Consider the following 16,868-nt stretch of genomic DNA (forward strand, 5'->3'; position numbering starts at 1 on the left):
ACCATTCATTTTTTTATTCTTTCATGGGGTGTGGGTATCACTGGCAAGGGCAGCATTTACCTAATTACCCTTGAGCCAAGTGGCTTGCCACACCATTTCAGAGGGCAGGTAAGAGTCAACCACATTTCTGTGGGCCTGGAGTCACATGTAGGCCAGACCCAGTAAGGATGGCAGATTTCCTTCTCTAAAGGGCATCAGTGAACCAGATGGGTTTTTATGACATTCAGTGATAGTTTCACAGTCACCATTTGTGAGACTAGCTTTTCAATTCCAGATTATGAATTGAATTTAAATTCCACCAGCTACCATGGTGAGATTTGAACCCGTGTTTCCAGGACATTAGCCTGGGCCTCTGGATTACTAGTCTGGTGACATTGCCGTCTCCCCCATTGCCCAGAGCAACTTACTAACTGAAATACTAGTATTTTAACTTCAAAACAAATTTTCTTTAGACATACCAGGGACACTTTAATGGTACTAACGCCAGAATAAAGGGAAAATCATGAGCATGTGTGATTCATATCTCTCCACAAAGCTAAATAAAAAGCGAGTACATTTATCCCATCTACTTATCATCCTTGCATAGAAATCTATAATCACCTTCCCACCATCCTCCTGCCCCCCAAATCACAGTATCTAATGGGAATGGAGCATATTCATTTTGTTTGAAAAGTATCTGATTTGCAATGGGTGCAGGACTGATGGTATTGAGTTTGTCCCTTTCTGGTGCAGGTAAATGATATATAACAGTGTGAGATCTGTGTGTTTGTTAAACTTCTTATAGCCAGTAGATGAAGGAAGAAACCATAAATCAATCTTTACTCGGTTTTAGATTTATTCGCAAAGTAAGACATTACAAATTACAAAAAGCTCCTAAATCTACAAGCCACCCCCAGTGTCAATAAGTGTCTCTTTATATGCACTCAAGTCATTATCCAATGGGTGCTCACCCCCCCCAGAGATACTTAGGCTTAATTTATACAATTAACAGATTCTCTTTTCTCATAAACTTTTAAAAATCACAAACAATATTTCAAAACAAATTGAAAGAAAATGATTTTCCATATTCTTTATAAAACAATACATTATAACACACCCCTCTTCTGTGAACCCCCAATAATCTTTTGGTACAAGCACTCCTTTTTGTGAAACAATCGGATCATTGATGGCTTGCATCAACCCATTTGGTCTCGGAAATTTCCGTCTTTTTACCTAACATCTGTTTCACTCTAACAAGGTCAATCCTTAATATTTTTTCTCTTACACTTTTTGTCAAGTGAATGTTATCCCACAAGGAACGATATTCTATGTAACACAAAATATTTTCAATACACCCTTTGTATAGAATTTCCTCTAAAGTATTTCACAAATAGAATCCATATCCACTGCTTCTAAAAGAGCTAGTGCTTCCACAGCTAAAGTACTTTTCAAGTACTTGGCTTCCCAAGCTAAATTGCAACATTTCCCATTTAATCCTCTATTTATTGGCAGCCAGCAAAACTTCACAGCCATGAGGACTTCTGTTTCTCAACCTGTATCCTGTAGCACCCCACAGCTGTGCCTCCCCGCTCCCCCCCACCCCCCCACCCCACCCCCCTCCCCTGCCTTTATTGTGTAAAGTATTCACCAGCAGCTTCTACCTGCACTTCAATGTCTTTCGGGACTAATATTGTAAGATCTCTCTCGCCTGGTCGGAGACTCTTTCTCTGGTATTTGATTGCTTTCTAACACAAGTATTATTCTCAGACACACTATCAGCACTTGCAATGTGCTTTATTACTTTCCATTCTTTTACCCATTCTGCCTCATGTCTTGTTTTTTGTCTTGTTTTTTGTTTCAATGATGCACACAGGCCACTGACATTGTAGCTGAGCTAACTTTATTGATAACACATTTGCCTCACATAAACACATATCTGCAGTAACTGAATTCTATCAAGGCAGGCTCCAACACATGCTACCTGACCTTCAACTCCCTGGTCAGGTGACCCCCCCACCACTGTCTAGTACAGAGTACCGTATAGTATCTAATGCTGGAATCCACTACCACAATCAACCATTATGACACCTCATGGACCTAATTTCTTGGCCATCATCTTGAACATTTAACCAATATTTAAACTTGTTAGTAGCTTTTCCTGTACATCTCACAATAGTTGCACCCCTCCATTCATGGATCCTTCTGACATATGTTACCGGAGTACTCACTTTGAGGCAATTGACCTTTGGATGTGATAGCCCTGTCTTGTGCATCATGATCAATCAGCCAACCACCATCCAGCCCTGATCTATTGCATTCTGTCTCCAGATTTTTGGTCAGTTACTCCGATATTTTGTGTGGCGCAGTGTCAAATTTTGTTTGGTAATGTTCCTGTGAAACACCTCAGGGCATTTTATGACTTTATAGGTTCTATGGAAATACAAATTGTTATTGCCCCAATGCTGGTATTTCTCACAGTAAAATTGTTGGGGTCATTGAATGGATGGAAATTTAATCCCAATGTATTTCCATTGGCTCATCAAGAATTTGGAGGCTACAGTTTTAACATATAACTATATTTATTCAGGGAAGTTGATGAAAAATAGTTTCTCTATTATCTAGTAAATTATGTAACCAATTCATTTTATCACGCATCAAAAAGCAGTCGTTTGATATAAAGTGTCACCTCCACCTGTCCCCTCAAACACAAAGCCTAATGTTTAGCTGTATGGTGATCTGAAATCAGTAGAATGCGGATATCTATTATAGATAAGCAAACATGTTTGGATATTTTGTTTGTACAATGTATACTCCAGCACCAATAACAATAAGAGATATTGGCCTTATTGCTAAAACAGCAATACATTTATTATCACATGAGGAATCTGAATCACCTGCCAAAAACAAAACAAACAGAGATAAGTGCAATTAAGTAAATCACCTTCCCTTAAACTGAAATACAACCTATGGTTTTATATTAAAAGTGTACTCACTTGACATCTCAAGTGTCCCATTCCCTGATAAAAAGAAAAAAGGGAAATAAGTAGGTAATACAGTAAGTCCCCCTTTTAAGTAGCCTCATTCAGCATTGTTCTGTTTTAGCGTCGCAGATATAATGAGGCTAGTCAGCACACTTAGCATCGGCACTTCCGCTTTAGAGTGGTTTCGTCCGGGCTGACGTAAAATTGTGTCACCCAATTGGCGGCATTTTGGAGCAGCCTCTCCCGCTCCCCAACTCTCACCTGCTCCCTGATGCTCCCGCTCACTGCTTCCCTCCCCAACACTCCTGCTCACTAAGTCCCTCCCCAACCCTCCCACTCGATGCTTCCCTCCTCAACCCTGGCACCTGCTGCTTTGCTTCCCGACCCTCTCGCTCACCACTGCCCTCCCTGACTCTCCCACTTGACGTTTGTCTCCTCAACCCTAGCTCTTTCTGCTTCCCTCCCCATCTCTCCTGCTCAATGATTTTCTCCTGACCCTCCTGCTTACCTCACAACCCTCCCACTCCCACTCGCAGCTTCTATCCCTGACCCTCATTCACTGCCTCCGTCCTGATCACCACTTCCACCCCCAACGCTCTCACTCGCAGCCCCTCTCACTCCCAGATTTGCTTTCTCTCTCTCACTCTCTCTTTCGCTGTCCCTTTCCTGAGCCCTCGTTCATAGTGAGGGTTCAGGTGAGGGAAGCAGTGAGTGGGAGAGGTGACGAGTTGGGGAGAGGGAACGAGTCAGGGAGCCTTAGAGTTGGGAGTGAAAGGTAAGTAGAAAGAGTTAACATAGTTTTTAAAATTTATTTTAGTTGAAAAGTTATTTCTTTTACGAATATAGGAATTTAGGAATATGCATTATTTTAACTTACAGGGTATATTTTTTTAAATTTCTGACAAGAAAGATCCTACAGAACCTAACTACATCTTTTACATTGATTGTAATCAGAAAATATGATTCACTTAAAGTTGTTTCATCTAAAGTCGCAGTGTGCACAACTACAAAGTTAAACGAGGAATTACTGTAGCGCAAATGAAGAAGCTTTGTTTAGTGCCAGAATTACTGAGTTGGCTTTTGCCAGTAATGTGGGTATGATATACCACATAGAACCATAGAAAAGTTACAGTGCAGAAAAAGGCCATTCAGCCCATTGTGTCTGGGCTGGCCATAAAAAGAGAAAAAAGGAGCCAGCCATTCATTTTTAATCCCACTTTCCAGCACCCGGTCCATAGCCTTGCAGGTTACTGCACTTCAGGAGCATATCCACATACACAAAGAGAAAAATGTGACTCAAACTTACTGCACAAATTATTCTCACAACGATCTTTAAAGCATTCAGTGCATGCTTCTCCTGTTAAATAGGGATGCCTTGGATAATTTCCGCTTCAAGGAAAAGAATGGTACATAAATATTTAGATGATGAATATTAAAAGCCATCAAAAGTGAATCCAATATTAAGGGAGACTTACGGTGGTCCATAATCACAAACAAAATTGACTGAAATGGCAGACGTGAAGCCATCAATTCCTGATCGACAGATATGAGATGCACAGCCAACTTTGTAACTTGACGCCCAGACAAGCTTGAAATAAATTAGGGGAGAGAAATCACGAGTCATGAATAAAAGCAAAACCTCAAACTTAAACACCTAAAGCACTAAACTGAATTGAGTACCTCACAATTTTCTCTTTCATAATCAATAATTCACTCTGTATCAGGGGCATATTATATATCATTAGATCATTCTTCTAGTTAGGAAGGCATGGTGTAATGGCAGCTAAGCTGTGAACATACAAACATACGAAATAGGAGCAGAAGTAGGCCATTTGGCCCCTAGAGCCTGCTCTGCCATACAATAAGATCATGGCTGATCTGTTTGTGTTTCGAGTACCACATTCCTATCTACCCCTGATGCAGTTACTACCAACAGTGGATAGAAGGGATATTAAAGAGTAACTGACAAACTGGAACATTTGTATTTTAACTTCAAAACAAGCCTTTTTATTAAAAGACATACCAGAGACATTTTGATGGTATTAATTCTGAGTTCATGGGAAGAATTTTAAGCCTGCCCAGTTAAAATTGCCCATGTGCTTAACAGCCGGAAAGCCACTAGGAACTCACCATTCCAAATTCTAACCTGCTCCCCTAAGCAGGTGGCAAGGACACCCAAAACCAGCAGGATCCTTCTTTAAATATGCATGTCGAGTCCCAATGTCATAATTGAGGCCTGACTGAAATTTTAGCTGATGGCCAGAGATGGCAACTTACCACAGTTTTCCCACCAGGTGAGGACAACAGGAAGAGAAGCAGAACCAGGAGAGTCCCAAACAGGTACATTTTTTTACTTGTGGGCCAGAGCAGGAATACAAGACCTCCTGTGAAATGGCCCCCAACGCCAATCATGCTATCAGTGGCAATCATGGCAACCACTAGGCCGTGCAATTTTCTACTCCTTCAAACAAGTCGGCAACAAGATTTAAATGAGGTCCAGGAGTTCAAATGTTTGTATTATCTTTATATTTCCCAGTAATATTTAGCAGCAAATTGCCAGTACTAATTATTTATTTGCCTAAGGAAATAATCTTTCTTTGTAATGTATCTCCTACAGATGAGGCTAGTTAAATTTCCTTTACATCGCCACCCTATAACTTCACAGACCAGCTATTACACATCATGACACATTTCCCAATGTTCAGGGCCCCTCATGATTCAAATGGAGCATGTAATGGTGAAACCAATGATTCTTGACAGTCGGATGTTTTTAAGAAAATTATAACAGCGTAATGGTCAGTAGGTGTTAAAAGGTCCTTTCCTTTTGATTACTTCGGATTTCTTTGAAAAAAAAAGTTCCAATTTAAATCAAAGATCCAAGAATTAGTACGGTCAAGAATATGATCTGTGATAAAAATGATAGTTTGGTGAATACATACAGATTGTGATATTAACAAATATCTCTGTTTCATTGCAAATGCAAGTTAGTAACTTGGGCCCCACTAGGCTATTGACTATTACCAGTTATCCCCACCAAAGTGCAGGAAGTTAAAATGTCCGTATAACAAACTAGCTGAGCTTACGGATTAAAAGTTTTGTTTGGGAACAAGATGCAAAGAACCAGACACTTAAAGATAACGAATGGTTAACATAATAGAGTCAGGCACAAGGCTGGTTTGTATGTAATTAAATCCTGGCTTATTGAATATACATATAGGGCTGGTGGACAGTGATTGCTGGAGCTTTGGGAATGTCAGAAGTAACATAGCTTTAGTGTCAGAGGTGATGTTTAATTACTGAGGTATGCGGAGAAACTAGTTTGTAATAATTTTCTGTCATTTAGTGTAATACTGTAGAACAGTTGGATAAGAACAGCACTGTTGATAATCAATATATTAAATCTTGTTTAAAATCACTCAAACCTGAATCACACTAAAGCTGCCTCTTTCTCATACGTCTAACATGGGCCAACCTCACTCTTGTCTCAGCTGTTCTGCTGCCGTAACACTCATTCATATCTTTGTTAGCTCGAGATTTGACTATTCCAATGCACTCCTGGCTGATCTCCCACATTCTACCCTCCATTAAACTTGAGGTCATCCAAAGCTCCTGCGCATGACTTAACTCACACTAAGTCCCTATCACCCTTGTGCTCAGTGATCTACATTGGCTCCCAGTCAAGCCACATCTTGATTTTAAAACTCTCATCCTTGTTTTCAAAACCCTCGATGGCTTTTCTATCTCTGTAATCTTCACCAGCCTCACAACCCTCTGAAATATCTGCGATCTTCTAATCTGACCTCTTATGCATCACTGATTTGAATTGCTCCAGCATTGGTGGCTGTGTTGTCAGTTGCCTAGACCCCAAGCTCTGGAATAACCTCCCTATAAATCTCCACCTCTCTACTTTCCTTTCCTTCTTTAAGACACTCCTCAACACCTACCTCTGACCAAGCTTTTGGTCACCTTACTGAATATTCTCTTCTGTGGCTTAGTGTCATACTTAGTTTTATTATACTCTTGTGAAGGGCATTGGGATGTTTTATTACGTTAAAGGTGCTATATAAATATAAGTTGTTGTTGAATGACTAAACTTACATTGCGAGGGGGAAGAAATCTGCTAATAAGCCCTCAAATTGATTAGTTTTACTTTGTATAAAATGTTTAGCCACATTGTTCAAACATTGAATTGTATATTATGAGTTAAATCTGCCTGCCTCTTAATGTATCTCTTGAATGTTGTATGTCCCTACAAAAATTGGTTAAGAAGCTAATAGGTGGCCTAGTAAGTCACCTGTAATACATAAATTTAGGTACAGAATGCAGGAGTAAGAGAACATAATTCTGTAAGACCCAGATGTTTTAGGATACAACAAGAAAAAAACATGTCCAAAATAGCATTTTCAAACATGGAAGTTAAAACATTAGAACAGACCACATGGCTCAACCAATCCATGTTGGTGTTTAGGTGTTTACCATCCATGTGAGTAAGTAGTCCGAATTATATTTACTTGCCATAGAGCTGAGCATAAAAGGATAAAATCAGTAAGGACCTTTGCACAAAAACAGTAGTGAAAATGCTATTTTTGGTTATTATTTGGCCTATGAAATTATTTGTACAAAAGAGATTACCTGGGTGTAGTGGCCACACACATGTGTGCACCTTTGTAAAGAATAATCATAAAACTTAACTTCATTGTACCAGCTTGTTATTGCTTTGGTAATATTTATGAGTTGACCTCCTGTGACGTAGATGTTTTCTCCAATGGTGGGGAATACTGGATGAAGCTTTCCTGGTACTTTCAGGTCGCTGTTATGTTCAAACTTGCAGTTCTTGCTCCATCGCAAGGCTACTTTAGCAAGAATCGGATCCCAAGACTAAAATTTAAAAAAAAAATCAAGTCAATGAGAGATATGTGCCCCAGATTTCAAAAATGTAATTTCTTGATTGGATATTTGCTGCAAAACAGCCTTCTTAGACCCTTCTCCACCTGCCCATCCAACAAGTGCGGAGAGCTCGTGGACTTTGTTAGTAAGGCTGAGGCCCTCTGCTCAGCTGCCTCCATTACTTCCCTCCCACCTCCACTGGGCCAAACCTCCTTTAAAGTTCCTCTCTGCCCTATCCCTGAACTTTCATTGTTCTCTCATGTTTCTCCCCTATCTCCCTTCATGTCCTCTCTAAGCTCATTTTGCGCATAAGTTTCACCTCCTACTCCCTTGACAACTGCTGACTGCTAAATATTGCTCTTTAGTTCCCAGGTTAGGTGATATTGTTAACAGTTCTCTTTCTTCAGGTGTTGTCCCACTCCTTCAAATCTGCCCATCATCACCCTACTACAAAAAAACCCACCATTTTTGCAAACTTCCACCCCATCTCCAACCTCCTTTCCGCTCCAAAGTCCTTGAACATTCTATCGCTTCCCAAATCCGTTCCCATATTTCCAGGGACTCCATGCTTGAATCCTTTCACTGAAATTTATACCCCTAATACAATACTGAAAGGCTCATATCAAAATCATAGAACGTATATGGCACAGAAAGAGGCCACTTGGCCCATCGTGTCTGCGCGAGCCAACAAAATAGCCACCCAGCCTAATCCCACTTTCCAGCATTTGGTCCATAGCCCTGCAGGTTTCTGCCTCTATTATCCGTTCAGGCAGTGAGTTCCAGACCCCACAACTCTCTGGGTGAAAAAAAAAATCCTCATCGCCCCTCTAATCTTTCTACCCATCACTTTATATCTATGCCTCCTAGTCACTGACTAGTCTCTGCAAAGGTAAATAGGCCCTTCCCATTCACTCTCTCCAGGCCCCTCACAATTTTGTACATCTCAATCAAATCCCCCCTCAGCCTCCTCTGTTTCAAGGAGAACAACCCCAGCCTATTCTATCTTCCCTCATTGATGCAATTTTCCAGTCCTGGCAGCTTGCTTGTAATTTCCTCTGTAACCTCTCTATTGCAATTACACCAGGCTGTAACTTCCAAGCTCTGCAGCATCAGATTTGGGGGGACCCCAAAAACAAGCTGGGGAATCCCTCTTGGAGCTTTACAGATAAGGGTTTTCAGGGCAATTGTCCATGAGCCCAATTTCCTTTGGGCAATTACCCTATGTTGGGAACCATCCAAAAATGCAATTTAAATCGCAAACTTCGGATAGTCCCGACAGGGTTACACTAATAATTACTCAGAAAATGTTAGAAGAATTAAAACCTCTTCTATCTTCTGGGTAACTATTGTAAAAACCCAGACCGACGTCCCCCCCACCCCCCCCGCCACCAGAAAGAACTCCCCGCACACCCCTGAACCCCTACAGGGCACCCCCTCATCCCGCAGGCCTGACCTGACACAACGCCCCTGACCCCACCCCAACCTGACCCACCCCGAAGTCTGACCTGACCCAAACCCCTTGCCAACCTGCAGGTCCGAGGTCCAACCTCCACACAAGGTCTGACACACACCCCCCCCATTTCCCTCCCCGAGGTCCAATCCCTTTCCAACCCTAGGTCCAACAGCCCAACCCCCAAAGGTCCAACCCCTCCCGCCAACCCCCACCACCCTGAGATCCAACCGTTCCCCCCACCCACACACCACCCACCCCCCCCCGCCCCCACCACCATCAAGGTCTGACCCCCCCCAACCCCACCCCCACCCTGAGGTCGACCACCCCCATCCACCTCCCCCTCAAGGTCCAGGACCCCAAAAGCCCCACATGGTCCCACCCCCCACCCCCCACCCCCCCCACCTCCATTCTCACCCCCACTGTGGTCCAAACATCCACAGCCCGCTGAGGCCTGACACCCATCCCCGCACACCCACCTGAGGTCCAATCTCTCCCATCTCCCTGAGGTCCGACACCCTCCAGCTGACCCCGACCTCCGATCTCCCCATCCCTCAAATCCTATTCACTTACCTTAGGCACTTACCTTCTCCCTGGCCTGTCAATTTCAATGGGACTTTTAACCTACCCGGTTGACTGAAGCTAGTGCTGTAAAAAGGGGGCGCGGCCTCCTTCAAACCATCAGAGCTGAATTTCAGCCCAGGGCCACAGGATGTGCTGCACTGCCTGGATCTCACCCCACCTGAATCGGAAGGTTGGGTGAGACGGGCAAGGAAGAAAATCCGGGGAGGTAATTGAACACAGAGTGGCAATCCGACGCTGATTGCCACTCTGAGGAAGTTACAACTCATACTTTCTGCAATGAGGTGACCAGAACTGCACTCAGTACTCAAGTTGTGGCCTAGCTAATGTTTTATATAGGGGAGAATTTTCTCCCTGTCAGTGGAGGGGGGATTGTGCGGGGGTGGATGTGGGCGGGCGCATAGCTGACCGGCGCCCCCGATCAGCTGGGCGCCGCCATTTTATGTGGCCCGGCCAGTTAAGGCTGTGACACGCACCCGGAAGTGCTGAGCACTCTCCCTGTGCAGGCAATTGCTGTTCTGCCTGAGTCGGGGAGCATGCTCGTCCGTGCATGCGCACGAAAGAGTGCAGAAATCTCCCTGAGGCACTTATAAAACATTGAATAAAGGTGAAAAAAATTTTAAGGACATGTCCCCTCATGTGAAACTGTCACATGAGCCGGGACATGTCCGTTCATTTTATTAAAAGTTTTTCAAACACTTTAAAAACGTTCATGAAACCTCATCCCGCCCGTGGATGAGGTTTCGTGAAAAATGCGAAGGCCGCCTGGGCTCTTCGCCTGCCCGCCAACCTTAAGGTTGGACGGGCAGCTCAGCTAATTGCTTTATTTGCTTTTTAAATGGCCTTTGACAGTTCGGCAGGCGCGCAGCCGATTCAGCTGCGCACCCGCCGAACTGAAAATCTAAATGACATCGGGACGCATGCCTGACGTCACTGCGCGTCATTTTACACTTTGGCAAGTGGGCCCTGCCCCTGCTCACTGAGCCAAAGATTCCACCCATAGTTTCAGCATAACCTCCCTGCTCTTATATTCAATGCTTCGGCTAATAAATTAGAGGATTCCATTTACCTTCTTAACCGCCTTATCAACCTGTCCTGCTACCTTCAGGGATCTGTGGACATTCACTCTCTTCCTCTACAGGTCTCAGTATCCTCCCATTTATTGTGTAATCTTTTGCCTTGGTTGACCTCCCCAATACATCACCTCTGGATTGAATTCCATTTGCCACTTGTCTGCCCACCTGACCAGTCCATTGGTATCTTCCTGCAGTCTATAGCTATCCTCCCCTCTATCTATTGCACAAGAAATGTTTGTGTTGTCTGCAAACTTCTTGATCATTCCCCTTACATTTACGTCCAAATCATTAATATATACCACTAATATTAAATGATATCATATGTGATTATGACAAAGATGAGCTATCCTTCCTCATCCTTTGGACCGGTTTTCAACCTTTGATGTGTTAACTACCTCATCCTCCTCCAATGTTTCTCCATCATCCTGTTGGGTGGAACTGCCATTGCCTGGTTCTATAGATTCTGGAATAGTTTCAGCAGCTTGGAGAGTAGCAAATGTCATCCCACTATTTAAGAAGAAAGGGAGAGAGAAAAGAGGGGACTACAGACCTTTTAGCCTCACATCAGTGGTAGGGAAAATGCTAGAATCTATTCTAAAGGATGTGATAAATGGGCTGATCTGATTGGGCATAGTCAATATGGATTTATGAGTGGGAAATCTTGCTTGATGAACCTGTTGGAGTTTTTGAGGATGTTACTAACAAAATTGATAAAGGAGAGTCGGTGGACGCAGTATACTTGGATTTTCAGAAGGCTTTTGATAAAGTCCCCCACTGGAGGTTGGTTAGCAAAACTAAAGCACGTGGGAAAGGAGGTGTGATACTGGTGGGTGTGGATTAAGGATCGGCTAACAGGCAGGAAACAGAGAGTAGGAATAAACTGGTCATTTCTCATCTTGACAAGCTGTGACTCGTGCGCTACCGCATGGATCAGTACTTGGGCCCCAGCTGTTCACAATATTTTTCAATGATTTGGATGTGGGGAGGCCAAATGTAATATTTCCAAGTTCGCAGATGACACAAAGCGGAATGTGTGTTGTGAGGAAGATGCAAAGCGGCTTCAAGAGGATTTGGACAGACTGAGTGAATGGGCAAGAACGTGGCAGATGGAATATAATGTGGAAAAATGTGAGATTCTCCACTTTGCCAGGAAGAACAGATGTGCAGAGTATTTCTTAAATGGTAGTAGATTAGTAAATGTAGTTTACAAAGGGACCTGGGTGTCCTCATCAATGAGTCACTGAATGCTAACATTCAGGTACAGCAAGCAATTAGGAAGGCTGATGGTATGTTAGCCTTTATCACAAGAGGATTTGAGTACAGGAGTAGTGAAGTCTTGCTTCAATTGTATAGAACTTTGGTTAGACTGCACCTGGAGTACTGTGTGCAGTTTTGGTCCCCTTACCTTAGGAAGGATATTATTGCCATAGTGGGATTGCAATGAAAGTTCACAAGACTAGTTCTCAGGATGCTGGGACTGTCCTATGAAGAGAGATGGAGAAATTCCATCTCTCGAGTTTCAAAGAATGAGAGGTGAGCTCATTGAAACCTAAAAAATACTTAAAGGAATAGACAGAGTAGATGGGAAGTCTAGAACGAGGGGACACAATTTCAAAATAAGGGCGAAGCCACTTAGGACCAAGGTGAGAAATATTTTTTACTCAGAGGGTTGTGAGTCTTTGGAATTCTCTACCCCAGAGGGCTAGGGAAGCTCAGTCATTGAGTGTGTTTAAAGCGGAGATTGACAGATTTCCTAAATACCAATGATGTAAAGGGATATGTGGATAGTGCGGGAAAATGATATTGAAGTGGATGATCAGCCATGATCATGTTGAATGGCGGAACGGGCTTGATGGGCTGAATGGTCTACTCTTGCTCCTATGTTCCTTTCTTATCTATCCTATCATAGCCAGTGAATCACCAATAATGGCTTTTCTTCCCAACCCTGCGCTGTTTCTTAGCGACATCATCCCAAAACGCAGAGTCAATTTACACAGGTAGCCTAATGATACACAGCTCTCCCTCACCACCACCTCTCTCAACTCCTCCACTGTCTCTTTCAGCTTGTTTGACATGGATAAGCAGAAATTTTTTCCAACTACTTAGCGGGAAGACATGCCGTTGTCTTTGATCCCTGCTATAAACTCCATTCACTAGGCACTGACTCCATCTCTCTCCCTGGTGACAGTCTGAGGCTGAACCAGACTGTTTGCAACCTTGGAGTTATATTTGACCTCAATAAGTTACCTACCACATAACCGTGCCATCACTAAGACTGTTTACTTCCATTTCCATAGCATCGCCCGGCTCTGCCCCGCCTCAAGTAATTTGCTGCCGAATCTCTCATTCATAACTTTCTACCTCTAGGCTTGACTATTCCACTACCCTCCTGGCTGGTCTCATACATTCTATCCTTTGTAGGCTTGAGAGCATTCAAAAATCAGCTGCCCACGTCCTTACTTGTACTAAGTCCTGTTCACCCATTACCCCTGTGCTCACTGACCTACAATTGGCTCTCAGTCAAGCAGTGCATCAATTTTAAAATTCTCATCCTTCTTTTCACTCCCTCTATGACCTTGCCCATTCTGTATCTCTGCAATTTTCTGGAGTCCCAGAACCCTCTAATTCTCTTTTCTCCTGTTAAGATGCTTCTTAAAACCAACCTGTTATTCATCTGTCCTCATATCTCCTTTTGTGGCTTGTGTAAAATTCTCTTTTGAAGAGCCTTGGGACATTTTATTACATTTAAGACACTATATAAACACAATTTATTATTAAAGCCACATAATTTGAAAATTTCAAAACAGATTGATAGATTTTTGTTATAAAGGGTATTAAGAGTTAAAGAACTAAGGTGGTTACATGGAACCAGCAAACAGAACTGAATGGCAGAACTGGATCGAGAGGCTGAAAGGTATTTTGGTTTTGATGTTCCTAAACAGAATGAAAAGTAGTTAGTAAATATGACTTGAAACAAAAATTATGGAAACTAACAAAGGCAAAGTTTGCCATTCAGCCCTTGTGCACTATACAATGCTTTAATTCCATCAATGGATATAGATAAGTTAAGTGAATGGGAAAAACAATTGGCAGCTGGAGTATAATATGAGTAAATATGAACTTCTCCATTTTGGCAGGAAGGATAAAAAAAGGGCATATTACTTAAATAGAGAGAGATTGCAGAACTCATACAGAGGCTGTCCTGGTACATGGATCACAAAAAGTTAGCATGCAGGTGCAGCAAGTGATTAGGAAGACAAATGGAACACTGTTTATTACAAGGGGAATGGGATTTAAAAGTAGGGCTGTTTTGCTGCAGTTGTTTAGGACCTTGGTGAGATCACAAAATACTGTGCACAGTTTTGGTCGCCTTGTTTAAGAAAGGACATAATTGCATTAGAAGCAGTTCAGAGAAGATTCACTTGACTGATTCCTGGAATGGGGGGCTTATCCTATCAAGAAAGGTTGGACAGGTTGGGCCTGTAACCATTGGGATTTAGAAGAATGAGAGGTGATCTTAATGAAACATATAAGATCCTGTGGGGACTTGATAGAGTGGATGCTGAAAGAATGTTTCCCCTTGTGGGAGACACTAGAACTAGGGGACACAGTTTAGAAATAAGGAGTCTCCCATTTAAAGCAGAGATAAGGAGAACTTTTTTCTCTTGAGAAACACTCTTGAGAGTCTTTGGAGCTCTCTTCCACAGAGAGTGGTGGAGATAGGGTCTTTGAATATTTTAAACGCTGAATTTGATAGATTCTTGATTGACAAGGGAGTCAAAGGCTATAGGAATAGGAAGTAATGTAGAGTCAAGGCCACAATCAGATTAGCCATGATCTTATTGAATGGCTTGAGGGCTCAATGGCCTACTCTTGCTCCTAGGGCATATGTTTGCGCATTTCAACTTGTCCTGAGAAAATGGTGATTGCCTTCTTGAAATAGTGCAGTCCTCGTGCTGATGATGTTTCACTCAGATTGTTAAATAAGGAATTCCCGAATTTTTGTCACCAAAAAGCAATGAAGGAGTAGCAATATATGTCCAAGTCAGAATGGTGCATGATTCAGAGGCAAACTTGGAGGTGATGGTGATAAGGGGTTGAAGGGTTGCTATTGACCACCGAAATAACCTCACTGAGTTTCTATGCATCCTGAAGATGGTACATATTGCAGTCATAATGTGCCAGCGGTGGAAGGGGTGAACAAAAAAATAATGGACACTCATCAAATGGGCATTTTCATCCTGGACAATGTCATCCTGATATTGGATCATGTGTAAACCAACCGCCTGAATAAAGGTTGAACTTTAGCATGCAGTAAGCCATGAGAAGACAATTGGAAATAGGATTGAATGTCTCAAATATCACAAAATTACAGAATTATTACAGTGCAGACAGAGGTCCTTTGGTCCATTGTGACTGCTCTCCGAATGAGCGAGTGACCTAGTACCAATCCCCCTGTCTTCTCCCCAATCACCCTGCGTGTTCTTCCTTTTCCGATAACAGTCTAATTCCCTTCTGAATTTTCAATTGAACATGGCTCCACCACCCTCTCAGGCAGTACATTCCAAACCCTGACCATCTGCTGCATAAGAAAGTTTCTCCACATATCACTTTTGCTCCTTTTACTAATTACTTTAAATCTGTGCACTTGCTCTCGATCCTTTCACTAGTGGGAACAATTTCTCCCTATCTACTCTGTCCCGATCCCTCACGATTTCGAATACCTCTATCAAATCTCCTCTCAACTTGAGCTACACCATCCTCCCATATATTTAATTTACTGTTTAGCACTGTTTACAGGTCCTGATCCTGCCCCAAATCCATGAGCATGATGGCAAAGGACAAGAAAAGCTCGATTACAGCACACAAAGCAATCCCTAGGCTATAAATTCATGTGTTTCTCCCGACAGTAGGATAGGGGTGGTTGCGGGGGACACACCCCTAACTATATGAAATTAACTTCCTCCCTGTATACAGGCGCGTTGATGGAAAACAAATCGAATCCTTTTTTGTTTTGTTATTTTCAAACTCTTGTTTTGACATCCGACACCCACTGAGCTTTGAAATTTTTTTTAAAATGACAAGATAGACACCCGATCCTGAGCGAGGGGAGACACTCTGGCAGAGTGTCAGTGATTGAGCAAAAACGCCTGCCTGTGGATTTCACCTCTCAAGAGGGTGAATGAAATGACAACCAGCCTTTCACTAGTTAGAACTTTAACAATTTCACACAGAATTACTCTAAAACGTTAGTTAGAATTATACTCCACCCGCAGAATGAAACTCATTTCATGGAAAGTAACACACTGAGTCCCCATATTTAGCAATCATTTCAACTGCCTCATATCCATCGCACAATCGAATCAAGATAAACTGGGTGGTGTTGCCATACCATGTACAGCATGTTGCTGGCTGCAGGGTGTACTTTCGAGCGATACAGGTTGTGAGCACGGAGACACTCCCCGATAAAATCTTCACCATCAATGGAAGTTGATATCGCGACCCCAAGAACAGCAAAGTAAAAGAACGAGTGAAGCGAAGAGCCGGAGAACAACCATCTCCACTTTCCAACAACCATGTTGAGAGAATTCAACTTCCGTAACTTGGCAGTCGGTTGTGCAACGGAAGTTGCCCAATTTCACGCCAAAATGTGTTCCAAATTCTGCGAAACTCGATCGCTAGATAGGAAATGACTCACCTCGGGTGAAAAAAAAAAATCTTTTTTAAACAGTGACTCCGTGAAAAATCAAGAACAGGGAAGTTCCGCGATAGGTCGGAAGACAGCTAGCTAGGAGAGATTAAATGGCAAAAAGGGTTGATGGTGCCAAAAGGAGTGGTAAATGGGACAAGTGATGAAACAAAATATGTCCAGAGAAGGGGGTGAATGACAGAATGATGAACTGATTGGCTGGT

The 16,868-nt window shown here is 42.6% G+C and overlaps 1 protein-coding gene across 1 annotated transcript; it reads right to left on the reverse strand.

Moving 5' to 3' along the window:
* Positions 1 to 1,824: 1,824 nt before the first annotated feature.
* LOC144696445 (glioma pathogenesis-related protein 1-like) lies at positions 1,825 to 16,554 on the reverse strand. The gene is made up of 6 exons (XM_078567738.1): positions 16,348 to 16,554; positions 7,593 to 7,838; positions 4,436 to 4,548; positions 4,267 to 4,349; positions 2,973 to 2,996; positions 1,825 to 2,873 (listed from the first exon to the last, which is right to left on the reverse strand). Exons 1-6 carry the CDS (start codon positions 16,531 to 16,533, stop codon positions 2,743 to 2,745), a joined length of 783 nt encoding a protein of 260 aa, XP_078423864.1. The 5' UTR covers positions 16,534 to 16,554; the 3' UTR covers positions 1,825 to 2,742.
* Between the last annotated feature and the right edge of the window lie 314 nt (positions 16,555 to 16,868).

The sequence above is a fragment of the Cetorhinus maximus genome, chromosome 22 (genome assembly GCF_964194155.1).
Source record: "Cetorhinus maximus chromosome 22, sCetMax3.hap1.1, whole genome shotgun sequence".
NCBI lineage: Eukaryota > Metazoa > Chordata > Chondrichthyes > Lamniformes > Cetorhinidae > Cetorhinus > Cetorhinus maximus.

Excerpts from the sequence above, each read along its gene's own strand:
- LOC144696445 (XM_078567738.1), bottom strand. The coding sequence starts at position 16,533 with ATGGTTGTTGGAAAGTGGAGATGGTTGTTCTCCGGCTCTTCGCTTCAC. Across the intron at positions 4,350-4,435 it reads GTTTGTGATTATGGACCACC|CGGAAATTATCCAAGGCATC; the intron begins GTAAGTCTCCCT and ends TTTTCCTTGAAG. Across the intron at positions 2,997-4,266 it reads TTGTGAGAATAATTTGTGCA|GGAATGGGACACTTGAGATG; the intron begins GTAAGTTTGAGT and ends TCTTTTTATCAG.